This window comes from Pungitius pungitius, chromosome 16, assembly GCF_949316345.1.
Source record: "Pungitius pungitius chromosome 16, fPunPun2.1, whole genome shotgun sequence".
In the NCBI taxonomy this organism is placed as follows: Eukaryota; Metazoa; Chordata; class Actinopteri; order Perciformes; family Gasterosteidae; genus Pungitius; species Pungitius pungitius.
This window is the reverse complement of record NC_084915.1, coordinates 5,464,552-5,486,267: the sequence shown is the minus strand read 5'-3', so window position 1 is coordinate 5,486,267 and position 21,716 is coordinate 5,464,552. Positions and strand designations below refer to the sequence as shown.

Genomic DNA, 21,716 nt, shown 5'->3' with positions numbered 1-21,716 from the left:
CCCCCCAAAACTCGGGTTGTCTCGCGTAACTACAGCTGGTAACGGAGCATAACGTGAACACATGCAACATCTGCATAACTGATTAACTAATAACTTTAACTCAGCTCATTACACTACTTTAAAACGGACGTTGGCATAATGTTGGCGAGGATTTCCATCGGAGTCTGAATCCGGGTTCAAAAATCCCGATTTTTGTAACCATGAACGAGCTGTCTCGTTGATACGGTCAAATGGACTGCAGTGATTGGATGTCGTGGAGGCAGCGCGCGCTCTCTGCATACAGGTGGCGCACATTTTTTTGACAAATGCAGATAAACAGAGCGGCGCGGCCGTGTGAAAATGTTATCCCCCAGTTTTCATGGGAAGTAGCAAGTCTTCTCGAGTCAAAAGGCTCGAGTCCAAGTCAAGTCACGAGTCATCGGTATTCAAGTCCAAGTCGAGTTGCAAGTCTTTGTACGTTTTGTCGAGTCGAGTCTCAAGTCATCAAATTCATGACTCGAGTCTGACTCGAGTCCAAGTCACATGACTCGAGTCCACACCTCTGGCTAACACTGTCCTTCTGGGAGAGCTCAGCGCTTACTCATGATGTAACTCATCTAAGATATTTGCCAGTTTATGATGTGAGCTGAAGATCCAACAAATATTTTAAAAGGTAAAATGAACCGTCAAGCTTCTTGTGCACTATGCATTTGAGAAAACTATGTAAATGTGAACTTGGCAGAAAATTACATATAAATTACAACTTTCACTCTGACAGAAAACTGCACAACAGTCTTTTCAAAGCGCACAGAGACCTCAGTGAGAGCACCAAGGTGGTGCAGCTCTGCACGTGCATGGCTCACGGCTATAGTGTGAGGAGTCATGCAGCCTGTTACTGGCACTAATGCCATTGTGCAATCTGTGGCCTCTTCACATCGTCAGTTCGTGTCTGAAATCTCCATTTCCCATCCTGAACCAAGATATTCAAGAACACAGAGCTGAGAGGGAATATGTTCCATTTAAGCCGCGAGACCCTCGTGGAGAGTGCGCGAGGGCAATGTGCCACTCTTCTGTTTCCAGCGGACAGGCTCAAAATAATCCTGCTGCATTACATAACAAATCTCACCATAGATTGCCCCTCTGTGGCAGTGAGCTCCGTCGCAGTACTGAGTTCAGGCTTCAGCCTCATGAAAAAGCAATGTGGACAGCGGGATTTCTGCATTTCGGCACAATGTACATCTATAGCTGCTTAATGGAGTGAAAGGATAGGATCCATTTGAAACGTCCACTGCTGATATCTAGTAGCCTCCTGCATTACTAACCCATTTTCAGCAGCACACAAAAAACATAATTGTTGTATTTGACCATGTTAAAATGGTTTTACCAGATTTTCTCATGGGATTTTGAGATTTAAACAGGAAAATGTAGCACATTACCGCAGGAAACCCCTGTAGGATGTTTTCATGCATGTTGCGCTACAAGTACATGACGGTGTCTTTTTAAAATATCAGTATAGTACTTCATGTTCTCACCAGAAACTGTAGGTGCTGCTCCTCTGTGTGTTCCTCCTGACGGGAGGGGGGCAGGCTTAGACCCGGTTGGGGCGTTACTCGCAGCCCCGACTCCTCCGCCTCTTCGGGAGTCTTCGCACACCTGGATGGAGCTTCATTTAATGCCACCTGAGGGGTCTCTCCTACAACCTGAAAGCAGACAATCATTCATTCAGTCAAGAGTCTGTTCATACCTCAAAGAGACAGTTCAAAACCATCAATACACATTTTTCCTGTAGCGTTAATTATTTAAATGAGATTGTTTGGTTTTGGAGCAGGAGGACATTTGCCTTTACTCATCAGCCATTAAATTGGGGGAGCAGATATCTCTAGTGTAGATATCACCAAAATAAGGTCACTCTCACTAAAACAGTCTGTTAAACATGTGAGAGGGATAAATATGCAGATTTGATTTGGCGGTGAACTGTCCCTTAAAAAAAACAAAACTGATACTGAGAAGGTAGCGAACATGCGATTGTTAAACCGTAAGGTCACCCCCACCTCCCACTCCCACTGTGAATGAGGGATTAGCAGCAAGCGGCCTTCCCAGTGGTCAGACTACAATTAAAAGAATAATCCAGGAGGGGAATACCCCAGCCGCTAGCCTCCAACAGGACTACCTCATATAGCAGAATACCGGTTCTTTCTAACTAAGCCTTTAGGAACTTTTCACTGGAGGCTGCCTTTCTCAGCTGTTCATTGTTATGATTGGTATGATTTGTCTAACTTGGATCCAGGTGGGGGGCAGGCTGACATTGGTTGAGGGTTAAGAGTCAGGAATCAGTGTCTAATTTTAGAGCAAACCTACTTATGCTCAAAGTAGAACTGTGCTAGTGCAGCCAAAGCCACAACCCAATAACAGGTTTACAGGCACTCTGCTGCGAGCTGCAAAGTGATTGTGACAGAAATGATGAGTACTGTTAAACCAGTCACTTACACATGCAGTTACAAATCAACGAGCGTGATACAGTATGCATACTACTTATTTGTTCTGATCCGTGTCAAAAGATACCCGTCGACAAAATCAGGCAAATCCACCAAAACATATTATCAAGCATATAATACAAATATAGCAAAAAGTTTGGTTCATGAATTTGATAATATTTCCCCAATAGAGCCAGTTGAGAAACACACTTGTATACTGAGGGTCACTCCATAACTGCAGACGTATTTCTATTAGAATGAAGCATTCTTGTTATAGGGATAGAGAAATTTAAAACATGAGTGTTGCTGATTCCCCCAAAAGATTAACAATATAAAAGCATCCTTGCCCTTCCAGATGTATTTTGTTTGTTTTGCATGGGTCATGATAGACATGTCGATCAACCAAAACCACTTTAGTGCAAGTAGAAAAACTAGCAACAGTTATTACTTGATTGGCTCATTGTTATTTTAAACCAAGAAACGTTTCACAAGATATTCATTGGAATGACATAAAACTACACACCCAAAGATGCCCATTCCTAAAATACTTCCATTCTGCCCTATGCATCACCACTACTTGCAGCAGCCTTCACTCCACACTTAAATAACTGTTAAACATCAGTTTGTTAATCATGCAGGTGCTGTGAACCGGTCTCCTCATTCACATGCAAAGTTTACACCAAGAAAGGTTTACGGTCTCGAACATCATGGCAAATACGGCCAAATAGGGCCTGAGGACGGGGCCGATGACCTACTGGGGTGATTTAACGCCACATCAGTGTCATGTCTGTTAAGTTAAGTGAGGCTATCCCTGGTTTATCTTCTCGGATAGGTGACCAGATGGTGTCAATCGTGGTGATAAAAGGCCAGCAGGAGGCACTAATTCCATTGAACCCCTTATAAAAAACAACTGCACAGGAACAGGGGAGTTCTGCAGATTTCTTTTTCCTTGTCCTTGAAGGTCCCATAACATCCATCACGAGTGAAAATAAACCATTTGGCCCCAGCATACTAAGAGAGTGGGCTGACTTCATTGTGTTTGCTGCTATAATCTGGCCCCATGCGACTGAACAGACCCCTTCCTTTAGAAAAATAATCCCACTACTCTATTTTCTGATTTAGCTCAGCTACTTCTAGCATAGGTCACTTTAAGGCAAATTTGTAAACTTGAGCCTAAAAGGAACGCATTATGAACTGTGTTACACATTGCTATGAGCCTGCAGGTGAAATCCTTTTAAAAAGAGCAAAGGGAATGCGAGAGCTCACAATGAGGAGTTCAATGTAAATATAATCAGGGTTCAGGCGAGGTGTGATATAATGTTGACATGGTTTTGACGGATGAGCACAGAGGGGGAATGTTATATAATGCCCACAATATTGTGAGGAATAAAAGGGCTGTCATAGAGAGCATTACACAGAGGCTTAGGCTTTTACCAGTAATTTCAACGGTTTATGTGCCAACACAGTGACCTAACAAAACTCAGTGTGACCCAAGAAGGGTTACATGTCTTAGAGATTTCACTTGGTCATTATTCTATCCTCTATTCTCATGTGAACAATTAAGGGAAAAAGAAAAAAAAAAGTATTTTTGAAGAGTTCCAACTGATTCAAACTGCACAGCTGAGCAGAAAGTCCTCGTTGCCCTTGACAGCAAGGTCCCATAAACGTACAGCAACAAAACTAACATATTTGGGGGGTTCAAACTTGTGGCATTGTGTTATAGCTTAACGCAAAGCAAATAGATCTATAACACTTTGGGTTATTGCAGTTTAAAAAAAAAAAAAAAACGTGAGCAGAAACATCCAGTGTAAAAGAAGTACAAACAATGGTTGGCATTTCATAGCTTGACTTTCCGTCATGGGCAGTAGTACAGCACCTTTCTGACTCGAGTCTGGCATGGGACTTCTCAAAGGAGCATGCAGGTGATTCAAAAATAAATCTATGATGAGAATGATAAATAGTTGCATTAATATAAAGCTGAACAGCCTCCTTTAAGGCCACATGGTTTAAGAATTGTAAACAGTCATTTCTAAGATAGAGTTTTAGATTTGTTGATTAATTGCATCAGTGTTGCATCAATTACTAACCATCCAGTCAGATAACGTGTTGAGTCAAATTGAAAAGACTCCATGGTTAGCATCAGCTTTAAATCTAAATGATCAGTTCTAGCTTTTATTATTAGGTTATTAATATTAATGCTGCATTTCTGCAGCAAAGGGCATTCAAACAAACCCTGCAAACGAAGACAGCGTTGCAGAGGCCGGCACAGTCAAATTCCACCAGTGAGTGAAAAGATGAGTTTTATTCCAGTGTGGATTTTTCTGTCTTTAATAGACTGTGGCTGTTGGCGGCATCGAGCTTGGTCTTCTGGCTTGAATTGAGTCATGACAGATGATGAAATGCGACCTAAAGTATCTACGACGGGGACTGAAGCTTTTTACACTCTGAAACTACAGCAATCAGAAACCCCTTTCCCGTCTCTCTGCTCCATTGCTCTGTGCAAACGCACATGGTTGATAATATTACACAACAAAGAACTTCTTTTAAAAATGGAAACATCTGCATGGAAGCACTTTTGGCTTCTCAGTCACAATAACAATAAAAACACGCCTTCCGCAGGGGAGGCGATAAAATTGCATCTACAAGAGAGCACAAACCACAACACAATAATTGTAACGAGAAGCTCCCATCACTGAATTACGATATGATCGTCATCAATGGACGCCCAGTGACAGATGCAGGTCGGTCCCGCTGTGTTTTGTACACGAGTTCTTATCACAAGAAGCTGGCCTCCGCTTGCACGCTGCTGGACGCCGTGAGGTGCCACTGTGTACACCTCATAGATGTGGTCCATATATACACACACTACAGGATCAAGTACACCTTGCGCCCGTGCGCACTAACGCAGGGTCAGATCCCACATTCAGCAGGCCCTGAATGCCATAAGCACATTGGTGTAATCCCTGCAGACTACTGAAACGGGTAACTGGATCACTTCTTTTAAAAGCACCTTAATGGATTGGCCTGCACGTTGATTTTCTTTTTTAATACGTAGCATATCAATGTCCACCAATCATACTCTCTGCCCGTCCTGTCACTAAGTCGGCCCCGGCTAAATTCTACATCTGGAAGCGCCACATATGACCGTCATAAAAGCGGGTTTCTGACCGGCTGCCCTTGACTAGGCCACATGCATGTTGTGTCCTTCTGATTGGGAAGAAAGTGGCAGTCCGCCTGCACGTGTGGGATTTAATGAAATCAATATTAAAAAAATATATAATAATAAAAACTACAGCCATGGGACAGTGAAAGAAAAATCCCCTCAGCTGGGAGTCATACTGCGCACCATCATGCCCCGTGCAACATACTGATAATCTTTCAGAATATGCCGGTGATTTTAACATGTAACACAAATGCAACACTCGCTGCCTTGAGCAAATACTCTCACACTCCCCCATACGTCATGACACGGATTCGTTTTCAGTTTTAAGTCTCAACTTTGAGTGCTGCACGACTCCCGGCACACATCCAGGCAGACACATATGAGGTTAGGCAAGGAGGACTACAGTGGTGCAACAGGGACCAACATGCAGGCAACAAAACTCGTAATGCGACCTACCCCTTCGGTCTGTGGCAACGTCAAGGCTTCCACTGGCCTGCTAGTTATCCAGAGCAGGGTGGGAGATAGAAAAGTCTCTAGTGCGGCCGGAGTCTTACCTACCACCCAAAACCCTCTCACCGCTGCCACGGCAACAGAGAGCGGATTACTGGACTGTACCATTCCGTTGTTAGAGGGGATTAGAGTTCACACAACATGGCCCCTTTCTGGGTGTGCGTGTGCCACTGCCAACGGGTGTGTGCGTCCCACGAATGGGAGATTACCACAATCGGCATTCTCATTTGAGCTCCACAGGCAGATGATTTGCTCTACTTCGCTGGCAGTGGTGCATTTTACAAGAAAAAATAGCCATACACAAGTAGTGCGCCTTGACTGATATTATTGCTCACTCAAAGGACACCATTTAAAAAAAAAAAAAAAACTATCACAGATTTCAGACAAGATTTCACACATCCTTTCTACATGAGGCAACCTATTCAAATGTGGTAAATGGTCCTTGCTTGGCCTTTCTAGTCTTTGCACTCAAAGTGCAGAACAAGTTTATTTACTGATGTGACTTAATTTGTGTCACTCAATCATGTTTGGCCAGTGGCTGTTCTTACGCACATTGTGTCACGGGTGAAGAATTGTTTCTAAGAACCAAACAGAGAGGAGAATTAAATGAGGATCAGAGCGTGTGACTTCTGTATCTTTGCTCGGGCCCAAGTTCAAGGCGCGGAATCATCTCATTATGGCTCGCGGCAGATTAGTATCGGGACCAATGACAAGCCATTATATAACTCTGCAAAACAGCATCCACGCCAAAATAACACTGGATACACTGGATTCCAGGGGTATAAAAAACGTATTTACTGTAATCCAAACTGTGGTGTGGTACCAACACAGTCATTCCTAGCTGGTCAGAACAGTGTTCGTTGGTCATCACATACCTAACCTCAATTTAGATGAACAGCATCAGCATACCAGTAGCATTTTTTAGACAGAGCTACAGTTTTTCCTCCTTTACAATATCTGCATCATATTTTTATTCTCATTTACAGAAAAGATGCCATACTTCAAAACAACTATTAAGTAATTTACTGCAGTAATAGCAGTTGCCATGTCAACGTCATGTACAGTCGACTTGATGTCATCAGTTTGAAAGTGCATATACACGGGTCTCATTTGAGGGCCAACAGGGGTCAGCAAAGAGTTGTCCTCTGTTAGGAGGGGACTTTACCTTGTCCTCCTCTTCTTCCTCCTCCTCCTCCTCCTCCTCGATGTCCCCACACTTCTCTGAGCCAGCGTGGTAAGGACTGTGGTCGCGGTGCTGTTTGGATGACGTGACAGACAGCTGCCTCTGGAGCCGCAGCACCTCCCTCTGAGACTCCCTGAGAAGTCTCTCAAATTCCACTTTGCCAGATGGAACTGGGGAGCCCTTCACAGTGACACACACAGTCACACACCATCAGGTTCACACATTACGGCTATTCTAATTTAGCTGTTCTTAAGCAGCATCATGAGTTCACATCCCATCTAATCAATACATATCCTACCAACTGAATTGTAATCTAAAAGGAACTATTTCACAAAATGTTGTGCTATCAGTAATACAAATAAGAGTCAAAGGCAAAACTCATGCACTAAAACGGTCTTGAAATCTTAATGTTCCCATTGAAGTTGAGAAAACCACTCGGGCCTGATCACATGGTGGGCAATTTGTTGAGGCTGATCACGAGATTCAGCGCAGACATGCTCACTAGACAGCTCATTCTTCATTATAAAAATCCTTAAGTCACTGGAGCAGTAATTAAAAACAGGCACTTAGAAAGGCAACTTATCGCTGCACTGTCATTACTCATCAGCAGTGACGCAGCCTTTCTAATACGGGCTTAAGAGGGAGTTAGGATGAGTAGTGCCCACGTCGTCCAGCAGAGAGCAAGCTTGTGGCAGGCACGGCGAGGAGGGTTCAGATGCAAACATTCAATGGAGATCTGAGATAAGCAGTCTGGTTAGGGTTACGGTTCAAATAGTTCCTGAGGAGTTCTGCAGGAAGTACCTTGGCGGTGCCCTGCCGAGCCTCCAGCTCTCGGCACTCTTGCTGCAGGGCGGCGATCTCTTTGTCCTTAGACAGCAGCAGGTCGGCGTGCTGGGCGAGGTCACGAGCTCGCTGGCGGGCAAACGCCCTCTTGCACTGCTCCACGGACCCGGGCCTCAGCAGCGACGGGGAGTTTACCTGCACATGGGTAGGAAGGACATTTGTATCATGACACACTTCTTCGTCTTCGAGCGTCAAGAGAGACTCTGTGCATCGTGCGGCTGTGTCAGTGCCGGTCGTGTTTCAAGAGACCGCTTATTGAATGACGACTTCACCACTAATTGGGAGTTGTGGGGATATCTCCATTATACGTGCACTGGAGTGTTCTATGCAATTACATACTATATATATAGAAAAAACACTAGATCTAAAGAGAGGTTGATATTTATGTCTGAAAATATCAAGTAAAATTAGTTGTCTTTCATATTATAACAAAACATGCTTGAAACTCTTATAACGGAACTGAAAAAACAGGAAACACTAATATTTATATATTGTATCACAGACAGGATTTGGAGACAAAAAAAAAATCTTAAATAGGTTAATCATTAATTATACAGTCTCCAAAAGAAGAGTAACGGAATAACGGAAATGTAAATTTATCACGATGAGGTCATAGCGAGTGTTTGATCACAACTCGTTGGAGCGGTTCTGTAGATTAATTACATCTCAAGAGACTTCTGACAATAAACAGATTTATTGCAGCCAATCTAGAGATGCATTCAATTGTTCAATAGGGTCCCGATATTTCATAACAAGGTGGCCATTCATCATCTATTCCGGACATTGCAGTGATTCGGGGCGGTGATTCTCAATGACGAGTCGCTCCCCGTATAACAGTTTGGGCTCCTTTGATTTGTGCGGCATACCACTCTGAGGTTGGCCTCCTGCAGTTTCCGAGCTCTCTCCTCCAGCCTCTTGGCGAGAACAGACAGCTCCGTGTTCTTCCTCCTCAGCCTCCTGACCTTCTCCTCGGTCCCTGGGGCACTGCTCTTCCGCTAAACACATGGGAGACAAAAGATCACCAGCGAGCAAAATTCTAACACAAATTGCAGTGGTGCCAAACCCGAAAGTGACAGAAACGATTATCCAGCAGGGCTTGTTGATGGTTTAAATGGTGTCGTCTGTTACCAGTCGGAGGCTCAGAATCTACGTGAGGAAAGGCCAACACCATGACCACATGGTCATTCATTTATAAAAGTAAGAAGGAGCAGGGAGCGGCACCTAACTGAAACAATGCCCGTTTCAAATGGGTTGCTGGCTGCTTCTGTGCACCTGGCCTATTTTCTAGGAAGCCTTCCGTCGAGACTACAAACCAGATATATTTTTAGTCTCACCAGCAGGCCATTCTCCTCCCTCAGTGTGGCACAAGTTTTTTCCAACTCGTCGAGGCCTCGCTGGAGCTCAGAGTTCTGACGCACCAGGAAACCACAGTCTGTGCCATTCTGGAAAACACAAGCACAACAGTTTTATTAGTGGTTTTAATTAAACATCAAGAATTAAGTTTCATTTCTCAGGTGCCTTCCTCAGCCAGGGTTTCCATGCTTCTATGTAACGATGGCTGACAGATGATAGTCCAATGAAAGGGCTTTTCATTAGGCCAGTCACCAAACAGCTATTACAACACATTAACTCAGCAGAAGAGGAAAGAGAGCTTCATGCTGTGTCATCAGGCCTGAGGGCTGCACTTCAGCATCATGATGGACCGTGATAGAAGCTGTAAAGGTTAGAAATAAAAAGGAAGATTTTCCAAACTCTGAGGTTCAACAGTGTAAATGAAATCCTTTTTGTGAGCCCTTAGTGAAGGGCCCGGCTCAACAAAGCAGCAGAAATGTGGCAGACCGTCAGTGTGGTGATCAAGACCGAGCAACTTACTTTCCACCACGGGGATGCTCTAAAACCAGCCTCGAGGCTCAGGACGGAGGGGTGAGAGTCAACCTGGCACACGTGAGCACAAATGGCTGAATTGAGAGCAGATGGACGGTCGGGGTGAACGGATAAGCTGGAGGTGAACGGGAGGGCGTGTCCTCAGGGCGAACGGCCACAGCTACTGAAGTACCCACGGACAGATGGAGGTAGGTGGTTTTCCGGGTGTCCAGACAGTGGTAGAACACGCACACACACACATCCCAGCATTGATGCAGCACGCCTCCCTAATACACCGGGGATCTCATTACTAAAGTGAAAGCGCCTGCCGCTGCAATCACATAGAAAAACGTCACATCACACATCTTGATGACATGGACATAGAACCCCACGCGAGCGTCATCATCGTGAGATTATGTACTCTTGGTAACTGTAGATGACCGGCGATCAAGCGGCTCCCCGGAGGGTATTTCTCCCGACGCTGCTCTACCTGTTTCTTAAGTCCACACTAATGACCAGCTGCTGACTGAACCAGCAGCTGAGGCTCCAGAGTGGCGGCAGCGTGTCAAGATCTAGCTACAGTAACAAAGTAGTGCCAGATAAGACCGTATGTTTTCTGGGTGAGACCACACCGAGTAGCAGCCACAACGTTTGGGACTGAAATCATTAACCCCTATGACCAGAGGTGGAAAATAACAAGCAAAAGAAAAAATTAAAACCGTAGAAGTGGTAGCGATATTAGCAAAAGAATTGTGCATGAATGCAAAAATACCTCAGTCACGGCTGGGACCAGGTCTTTTTCAGAAAATAAATGTGCGATTCAGTAAATTTACAGTCCGATCTAAATTTGTAGAAAAACAAGTCTTGTCAAAGCAAAATGATGTGATCAATATTTGACAAAAAAAAAAGATCCTTTGAGAGAGTTATTTTGCCATCAGTTCCTCTCAGGACGACAATGCTAAAGCCCGATCAATTACCTCAGAAGAAGGCCAGCCAGAGCGAACTCAGCCTCCATTCTGATTCTAATGATCTTGGGGTCTGTCCGCGTCTTGTGATTGTTCCCTAGGAGTTGCACCAAAACACGCCAGAGGCTTTTCTTTAGCCATGAGGTAATGCCGACTTCCTGCAGAGAAAAACAAAAAACAACGGAGACCGCTTCCTTGCTTCTGAGGCTGCAACAGAAAAAAGGGGCTGCAGGTGGTGAGGTCCACCCAAGGTCAGTGTATTAGCATTCAGCCAGCGCTCCTCTCTCGCGGCATGGCTGTTCTCACGGGGGCCTGGCTGGGTTGGCGAGGCAGTAGCAGGAGGGCGGGGGTCTACACAAACGTCTGTCGGAGCGCCTGGGCCTAATGAAGCCATGTCCCGGCGCTCCCTTTCAATCTGTCTGCAATGATCGTTGATGCAAGCAGACAACTATAAAACATTCACACTGCTAACCGTACCGCAGCAAGCAGGGCCTGGAACACATGTACCTAACCTTTAGCATTTGTAATCCACTCTCGTATCAGTAGCCGTCAATGTGGGAAGGTTCATTGTGCAGTTTGATTGAGAAGATGGGAAAGGATATCCATAACCAATTGAGGTTAAATTCATAATTAACTCAATGACCCGATTATGAAAATTAAAACGAGCGGGTCGAAGCCAAAGTGAGCCATGTAACTGATAAAAACAGGGAGTGGTTGTGGCAAAAATCACACATTTTCTCATTCAATGAGAAAGTTTGTCCAAACCGTTCACTCGTTCTGTGGGTTTCAACAGGATTTAGAATAACCCGTCCATGCATTCGTCTTCGGTAGACTGGACTATTGTGACGATGTGTTTACAGGTCTGCAAAAATAAAAAATTAGACTGCAGTCCTCACTAAGACAAAGAAATATCACTCCAGGTGAGGCCTGTGCTCATGTCAGGGCTTCGGAACAGAGGATGTCTCATGTGCACAGACTGCAAAGCCCTCTGGGGGCAAATAAAAAAAAGTCGATCAAAACTACCATTATTAAAAGCTGACACTGAGCTTCATGTGGAAGCAAGCGGTGTTGCCTCTTGATTATCTGGGTCAGTGCCTCGAAGGCTCAAACAAAACGGCTCAGGGCTTTCTGGAATTCATCCCGTCGCTCGTAGAGAAGCAACAACGACACCGTGGAAAGACTATAGGGAAACCAGTCAATCAAGACGAATCTTCATATTGAATCGGCCTCTCTTGCTTTAACGAGTCTCATTTAGGGCTAATGAAACTGCTCGTACAGAGAATATGGATGTGAGAGTTAAAAGAAAAAAGAAGTGCACACGAGGTGAGAAATAAAAAAAAAGTGAAATAAAATAAAGGCTTCAAAACAAAAAGTAATGCATATTTCAGAGTGAGGCAAAGGTGATGCTGCGTGTTGACACTATGAGCTAGAGCACCCGAAGAGGGTCAAAACACAAAGAAGTATCTCGCAAAGCATCTTGACACTCGCAAATGGATGCTTCAGTGAGAAATGAAAAGGTTTTAGTGCTTTTGTCTTATGGACTTACAGCATTTCCCCGTTTTGTCCGTTTTTACCTTTCGCAACATCTTTTGATGTTTGGGGTCTGTGAAAAAGTTTTCTCCATTTGCTTATGCTACCTTCAGATGCTGAGCGTTGTACGTGGTTCTCTTAAAACATATTAGGCAGAACAAACAGCTGGACAAATACAGACAATGTTGACATCTGAAGGGAAGACAAGTAACTAAAGGCAGAAGAAGTATAAAAGATTTGAAGAGATCTTTGAGTGTTTGAGTTATTGTTACATATTCATAAGGACCCCTGACCACATTATCCTTTTGTCTGGGATCTAGGGGAAAGCTTTGGTAAGGCGTATGGAAATGTCTAAACTGGTTTTACCAAAACACCAACATCAGCATTTTCAGCAGACAGCTCAAAATCCCCCTGCTGCAAGAGTCTACGGAGGCGTGACGACAAAGACACAGACCTGCACAGGTGACGCACGCACACACACACACACACACACACACACACACACACACACACACACACACACACGCACACACACACACACTTCTCGCCATTGTTGACTCTTAATTATTTAAGCAGCATCATGTCCGGTTTATATTACAGCCACTACACATGAATTGCCAGGGTCTGCTTTTGAAACGGAACATCAGCATACCACAAATAATACAATTGTAGATTGGTGGGATACAAAGCTTATTTTCAGGGAAAGACTGGATGGGAGAGGGGGGGGCGATGGGGGAGACACAACACAATAACTGAATAAACAAGTCAGTAGGTCTGCTGTCTGCATACTGAAAGCAAAGCAGCAGCATAACCTATAATGTTGATTCTGGGAAGCAACATCTTAATACTTTATAGTCATTTCTTTTCCAGCGTTTTGGAACCCTAATGCTTTGTTAATTTTTAATAAACGCTGGCTGCCGAGTTTCCTCCTGCAGTGATGCAGTAAGGATTGGCATGAAGGAGGCAGGCTGCTGAATTTGGAAATGTGCCTTAATTAAGCCGGGCCTTGTCCACTCCTGATTATTATGGAAGGGGGAAAAAAAACCCACCCCCAACCTCCACCACCATCAACCCTACGACGACACATGAACAGTTTTAATTGCAGCAGAGGCGAGTAACTGAAAAACCTATAACCAGCAGAGACAGTGAGTGCCACCCGGCCACTAAAGTGGATACTAATGGACTCTCCAATATCAGCAGGGTGCCACAATTTAGAGCCAAATCAATGACTGTCTTTAAAGTGGGGGCGAACAGACCGGCCGGGGGGGGGGGGGGGGGGGGGGTTGTATTGACCAGTGCTGTGAGTGTCTGCTGTGTTAGTATAAATTTTACAGTATGGACCCATTTGTCTCAATTAACCGTTAACCAACTTGTGTTTTAATTGCTACAATCAAGGTAGCCATATTCACTGGTTTTATACGACCTCAAACTAGGTTTACATTTTTTGGAGCTCTGTAGTGTTGCCATCTGCAACCGTCGCAACAATGGAATCGAGGAATATCTCTTTAAGGAAAAAGAAAGAGCGTTTGTGGCCTGAGGTATTTTCATTATCACCGGCTCTCGCTCCCAATACTCATATTTAAGTCATGAAGAGGCCCTCTTAAGCGTCCTCTCAATTCCCCTCCTTTATTTATCATAACCCCCCCCCCACCCCCCCAAAGGGGTACCTGACGGTGACAGATTAGGGGATCTCTCTTAGTGCATCCAAGAACAAAGAAGCACCACAGGAGAACCCCTTTTCCTCCCCAAAGGCATCCACCACGCCTCGTACAAACGACCCCTGGAGGAGGTGGTGCAGATGGAGATGCTTGTTCGGGCCGTTTAGAATATAAGATCTGAATACATTTCAGCATATGACCTTTATGTGGTGTGGACTAGTTTGACACCCAGTGATGTGTTTTTCCAACCGTTAGTCACATGTCATGGTGGATTGTCTGTCAGTGATGGGCTAATTCATGCCAGTATTGATTTCGCGCTTAATGAGAGTTGAGACCCCATGGTAACTTAAGCATTAATTAGTCAGTGTTCACATCTCGTCTCCATTACGATTGGCGCATGGTCAGTGTAAACATTTACAGTCACGGCCCCCTGACAATCTGCAAATAAAAGTCACGATGCAACAGGCGTAAATGGGTGTCAGAGACGCAGAGATTATCTGCGGCTCTAAAAAGTCAAAAGATGAACAGAAGGAGGGCAGGGGGTGAGGCGTTGGATTTTCCCGTATAGTCCAATGTCAGCAGAAAATAGATAACGTGGGTGTGTGTGAGGAGGGGGCGTGATTTGTTTCATCCCCAACCCTTCACAGGTTCAAAAGAATATAACCCTTAATCTTACCAAAGTAAATTGCGTATGCACACAGCTCCCCCAGCAATTGCAACTGCATAATTTGTGGTCTAGCACAACAGATACATTTAAAAGTGGTTGATTAGTAAATATTCCAATCAAAACCACATCAATAATAATAATAAATACAATGAGGCAATTTTATGTATCCTCCTATACACAAATATTGATTGTGCATTTTATATGCATAGTAAAGGCAAGTGTTTCGGCAGGATCTGTTTAGTTGATAAAAAGTTAGGGGACTGATTTCTAAATGAGGAGATTTTATATAAAACGTCAAAGTAGGAATACGACAAATACAGGCCCACTATTGGGCCAATGTCACTCCCCAGATTAGGCTGACCAACAATAGCCAATACTGCATAAAATACATTAGGGAAGAAAAAATAAATAAATAAATAAAAAGAGGCAAGGACAGTCAGCAAAGAAAATGAAAGCAATCCCTCCTCCTACTCAGCCACTGTCATCCTTGCACTTCTGCCCAAACGGCTGGATGGAACGTGATGACTGAACACAATCATGCTGGTATCAGGTCATTGAAGTATTTGTTCTATTGTATCTGTTGATGGCACAATATACTAATTATAGTATCCTTGACACAAAAAAAAAAAGTTAAAACAACACTGTTCTTTAATACATAAAGCAATGGCAGACTTTGAATTCCCCTGAAAAAGTTGGCCCTTAAATATCTAAAACACAATCAGCTGATCAAACTGACCTTTTTCCCCATGAGCTTGTGTATACACATAAATTCAATATATTCAGAAGAACATGGGCTTGAGTCCCTTTCCAGACAACACAGCCCACAAATGGAACACACCGTCAATTACCCTCAAACAATAAAGTCTGAATAATTCAAATGTCTAGACACCATAACAGCGCTCCCCATTCAGCCTTTACCAGTCATTCAATAAATGCACATCTGGCAGAAGCAATCCAGTAATGAAATGCCTGGGCGACCTTTATTGACATTTAGCCGTTCAGCAAAATGAGTCTCCCTTCCATCCTCCAGGCAAAATGGGTTTCCCCATTGTAGGAGAGGGGGGGGGGGGGGAGACACAGGTAATCAAGGGATTAATCTTTCAGCAGTGTGGGAGCGGAACCAAATGGTGCAGAAACGTCAGAGAGCATTCGGCCAAACGTAAAGCGGTTTGGATGGCGGCTTGTGAATGAAAACATGATTTTGGGAGATACAAACAGCTGATGATAGGGTTTGTAAAGATTTGTGTCACAACTCTATCGGTTACCTGTGTGCCATTGGTTTTACAATGCGTTACAAAGTGTCGTAGTTTAGGTTAATCAGAGCATTAGCAGAAGGTGAGGCGACAACAGGGAAACAATGAATGGGCCCCTTAATGGTCTCAAATCGTCAAAAGAGAAACAACACTATATTAATAACAACAACAATGCAGGTTTGCTTTTTTCATGAGAAAAAGATGTTCTCAGGTGTTGGAAGCTGTATTATTAAGGGCAGCTGCAGTAAAGTCTCATGCTGTTTTGTGTGTGGCAGTATGCCCGACAGACTACTGGTCAACAGCATGTATTTTGTCAGTCCCAAGGCGAGAGTGGAAGGGGGGGGGGGGGGGGGGTGTTGTGATTCCCCAACAGTCCTGGCTTCATGGCTGTAAACGAATGTGACAGCAAACACAATGTCAGACCCCCTTGTTCCACACGGAGTCTACTCCTCAGTGCACCCACAGACAGACAGTAATGTTTGGGCTGGAGTAGTGCGAGACCAATACTCTAGAGATTCCCTTCTTACCGCTCCATCAATTATTCACAAGCCTTACACCGTGTCTGGCCAATAAAACCCTCAAAATGTACCCACACCCACCCACAGACCCACACAAGGAGGACCTTGAGGCAAAAAGAGTGAGGAAACAGGAATATCTTACAGATAATTGTGTCTACTTCAAATCGACCCACCGAGAAGTCACATTTCTGTATTCACTCCATCAATACTGTGTCTATTTAAGATTAGCTTTAAGTATATTGATTTACCAATAAATTGATAGATCCACATTACTCAATATTAAAAGATTTCATGACGGCAAAAGAGGCCATACCTGCTCTGCACGTATAACAAAGACTATATATATCGTTCACAATAAGGGAACATTTTTTTGCAATTTAATAATAAATACTGCTAATAAGTACATAAGTAAAAATACATGATGCCGTCTTCCAGCTACAGTTTCACCCACTTGCATTCTGCTGGGAAATACCAAGTTTGCATCCTCTAACAATATTAATTAATGTTTTACTCTCCACGACCTGCAGAGATTTTTTATAATCTTGCCAAAAATGTCCTGCCGTACACACATACCCAACACAAAGTCAGACATTATGAATGGAATACAAAGGACAACAATGGAAACCGCACTGCAAATAATGGCGTGAATACAAACAATAATGGAAGACTGACAGGCCCTGAGACACTGTTCTGAAATAATCAAATAATCTATTCTAGTTCATCTTATGATTCTCCCTGTCAGCTTCTGTGGCTTAGGATCTCCTCCCATGTTGTGTGTTGACAGTTCATTAGGGGTTTTCACTACACTGCCATTGTTTGGTGATTGGGTAATGAAGTGATGGGGGTGGGGAAGACGGCGGGCAACGTGGCACACAGGAGACGACTTTGGTTAAAGGACGAAACCTGGCCCTAAACCACGGATACATTCAACCCAACAAAGCAGGGGAAAAGAACCTGGGGTTTCATTAAAGAATTGGTGATGGAAAGTAGTTATAGTTTAAAGAAAACAAGATTAAAAAAAATAAGATTATTAATTATTCCTTTCCAAAGAAGAATCTAACATGCGTTTAATTGTAAAATAAAATAAATTGCAATAAAATAACGATAAGAATTGCTTATCGTTATTGATAACCCTAACCCTCAAATCAAGTTTTTCATCCTGTTGGGCACCGCTAAAGAAAGTCTGATAATGGCAGCTCAACCCGGCTGATTTGGCTTCATCTTTAGTCAAACGCAGCGGGCACAATCTAGTTTAGCAAACACGATTGATGGTACGTCCATTCACGTCATCCAGATTCATTGAAAGGTCAAAGAAGTCAGTGTTATTAAGGTGGTGTCCTTATATACACACACTGAACAAAAGGTCAATAAAGTAAATATGATCACGTTCATATGTCGATATTGTAAAAATAATAGAGGTCATGGCTACACATTATAAGCCAAGTCGATACAGGTGTAACTAATGGACATACCAACGTGGAAGCACATGTGCAGTGCATGGTCACTGAAAAGTCTCTGATTTTACACAAAGGAGTGTTTTACCCAAACAGGTACTTAACTTTTACTTTACTTGTGTACTCCATCTGCTGTATTTAGTGCCGCTGAACAACTCTCAATAAAATCCTCCAGATATATATAAAAAAAAAAAAAAAAAAAAAAACAGTACTACTTTACCTCTATTATGTACATAACAATAATATCAGTTTAGTGAATACGACGGAGTGCAAGTTGCATTGTAAAGATTATGTTACGAGCAGCCATTGGAAATCTGATGGGTTTCCTATTGATTTTCAATTGGCTGTCAGTGGATATCTCTGCTGACACAAAATACGGGAGATGTGAAATTATCCCAACAGGTCAGCAAAATACTTACCAGCCCTCTGTGTCTACTACAGCTGATACAGCACAGCCCTGGATGAGGTGTCGAGAAAATGTGCTGCAAACACACAAGTTCAGGGTAACATCCCTGTGATCCGGCACAAATGATAATCCAACTTGTTATAGTATGTAACACATATTCTGCGTGAACCTGTAAGTTCACCACTCTGTTTATGTTTCAGCCATAATATAAAAGTCAGAACCAAAAGGCTTGCGCAGTATTGCGTGTTCTAGTATTAGTCCACAGGCTCCAAGCCTGTCTTCAGGCCCCCAAATCTTTTGATGTCAACCATCACAAAAAGGCACCTGAAGACTCAAATGTTTCAAACTCACCCTGCGAAGACCTTCCGCTTCGAAACCGTTGAGGTTTGCGTAAAGCAAGTGGTGGCTTTTCCCCAACAATGACGTTGAGGTGACGTTCGCCGGGATCGGGACGGCCTCGTCCGAGAGCTCGCGTTGCTCACCGTCCTTCTCTCGCGACCCCCTCGACTCCAGCTCACGTTGCCCGGGAGCCTCGGCCGCCTCACGGCTCTCCGTGTCTGCGTGTGCCGACGCGGGCTCGGGCTGCTCAGGCCGGGTGCAAAGGTCATACATCGCTCACTGTCAAAGTCAAACGGCGCAGGCAGAATCAAGGGGACTGAACGAGGCGCCGGGCTGACACCGAGCCATGGCAGGGGTTTCTTCTGCTGGGGGAGAACTACCCAGAATCAGCTGTGGCTGGTGGACTTCAGAGCAATAAAAGATGTCACCGTCCTCTCCGGCGGCTTACTGAAACAGTTACAGTCATACTTGGTTGGTATTGGTGGCCCCTATAAAGTGGGGAATGTACGCAGACAGAAACGGCACCGGCAAAGTTCCTTGCCTCGGATCAGTTTGAGCAGGAGTCTGTGTGCCATATCCAAGTCAAACCCGCCCCAGTTAAATCTGCAGTTGTAAAGAACCCCCCCCCCCTCTCGCCGCTGGGACGTTGCTCCGAAGCGAGGACAACCGGCTGCAAAGGGATCTAAAATATTTTCGAGCCTTGGCTTAAATGCGTGTCGTCCTCCTGCTAGCATTCTTCAGCATCCTGTGGTTAGTATTCATCACAGAGTAGCATTCAGACCCCCCCCCCACTGTTTCTCCATGCCGAACCGCTCTGCTGTTGTCTGATGGATGGCGGGGGAGGGGGGGGGGTGCGACATAAGTATAGTACATGAGCAGAAAAACGGAAAAGACACACCAGTCCACTAAACCTTCGTAACGGCGAGATAGCACATGGAGGCCTGACAGATAGCAAAACAAGGAGAGACATGCAATGGAGGAAGGGTGTCGGGGGGGGGGGGGGGGGGGGGGGAAATAAAATAAATAAGAGAAGGTTCTAACTAACAGGTCTCCACTCCGGTCCCCGTTCTGTCAGTGAGGCGGCGGTGTGGGCGGCACGTTGACTCTCTGGCTGCGAGTCGGTCCTCCTCATTGACGCCGCTGTGTCCAAGAGGCATCTCCTCCAGATGCAACGCGGCTCGACAGGCGGTTTAATCCCGTCTCGGTTACAGCGTCATATAGGTGAAGAAAGAAAAATGTGTGTGTGTGTGTGTGTGTGTGTAAGGCAGCGAGTGTCGCTAAGAGAGCAGGGGGGTGGGGAGGACTGGTTCCGCCATCCTATCACAAAAAAGCAGGCTTTGAGACGGGGCCCAATCATGACCACGACCGGAGCTCGTTTCCATGGAGATGACGCTGGAATGATGTTGGCTGCCTCTTGAGCAATCAATAGGCAGGACACACTGCGACGTAGGGAGGCTGCTGGAGGCAGGCAGGGGAACAAGTGGGTCCTGTCCAGACTAATTCGGAGGTTTTAGTGTAACAAATAACATCTACGAGGTGATGAAGGCTGCTTTTGTGCTTAAGTGTAAAGCAGTATGTCGAATGCAAAAGAATAAGTGCTACAACTCAGTCGGTTTACAAATGATCTTGTCATTTAGCCGCACTCCCTTAAATAGGTCATTTTAGATCCTCCTCCCAATTGTCGATTAAATGAGCAAAGCAGCTTAATAAATCTCATAAGCAAGCAGTGGCCTGACATGGCTTGTAGGGGGTTGATTAACGTATTTGGGAACAGTGAATAAAAGAAATAGAAGGAAATGCTTTAAATAAATGATTAGATGCTGCTGATATCAAACTAGTAGTAGCTTAGAGTAGAGGAAATGCATGAGCCCACGTTTGGAATCCGTATTTCACAAACGTAACGACTCACTGGGACACACTGGGAGGTCACACGGAGCCTGGCGTTGCGGTGGCCCTGCATCGTCCACTATGACAGAATACATGCAGCTGGTTGCACAAACACGGCCGTTTAATGCCACGGACAAAATAACCGTTCTTTAATAACCCATGTGCCTCTTTTCTGGTGCAGATACTGATCTAGTGCACCGGATCGGTGCGAGCTGACAAGTTGCTAAATTCCACCAATCAATCAACTCGGGTGGAAAATAGTCGCGTCCACCAGAGTGGACTTGACAACTGTGGAACAGCTGCTGTTGTGTTTGTATTTGAGAGTCAAAGAATCAAAGAGAATCAAAGTGTACTTTAGGACTTGGGGACTGCTTGCTGAGGCTTTAGAGTCTGGCTGGTTGATGAAAGGCGACGGTCTGCCTTTTGTTGCTCTAAAAAGGTCACTGTTAAGAAAGCCACAGTCGGGTGCGGCAAAGTTAAAAATAGACGTAGTGCCTTCATCTTTTTTCGCAAGTGGCAGTTTTCTGGTCCACGATGGGTGTTTTACCTTCGCTCACGCTGAAAATCAAAGGGACAGCCTGTCTTGCATACGGTTTGTGCACATAAGGAATAAAAAAAGGTTAATTTTCGCAGATGGAAAAATGTAACAATGAAGTTCCTCGGCCAGACAGATCACTTCGGGGAGAGTAGCTTCCTACTTTGCCCCAACGCGGCATTTCACACCTTCAGTCTATTCCCTTATTAATTACAGTGTGCTCACGGGACCATGTCTGGAACCAAGCCTGCTAACATGAACTCCACTGAACATTACTTCTGTTCTGCTTCAGCTCCTCCAACAACAACAAAAGCAAAACACAAAAAGGTCAACTAAGGTGCCGAAGGGAAAACAACCAGTCAGACGACCGTGCTGTTGTGAACCTACGTCACGCTGAATAGAGCAGACGTACGGTAACTATAAAACAAAGGAAAGCTTCCAGTCAGCATAACTCAATGCATGTCACACAGCGTTATGCTCGACGCAGAA

At 44.5% G+C, this 21,716-nt stretch overlaps 1 protein-coding gene across 13 annotated transcripts in view; it reads right to left on the bottom strand.

Annotated features, from left to right (window-relative positions):
- Window positions 1-21,716, bottom strand: part of LOC119215060 (peripheral-type benzodiazepine receptor-associated protein 1) — a 48,241-nt gene that overhangs the window by 24,275 nt on the left and 2,250 nt on the right. For 11 of the 13 annotated variants that reach the window (XM_062558261.1, XM_062558260.1, XM_062558256.1 and 8 more), the window contains 5 exons: window positions 9,487-9,594; window positions 9,019-9,147; window positions 8,111-8,287; window positions 7,292-7,489; window positions 1,512-1,679 (listed from right to left, as the gene is read on the bottom strand). In XM_062558261.1, coding sequence (XP_062414245.1) covers window positions 1,512-1,679; window positions 7,292-7,489; window positions 8,111-8,287; window positions 9,019-9,147; window positions 9,487-9,594 — 780 coding nt within the window. Of the gene's footprint in view, window positions 1-1,511; window positions 1,680-7,291; window positions 7,490-8,110; window positions 8,288-9,018; window positions 9,148-9,486; window positions 9,595-18,817; window positions 19,776-19,850; window positions 20,984-21,716 lie in introns of those variants that run through there. The other 2 variants (XM_037466856.2, XM_037466855.2) reach the window with 2 other exon arrangements.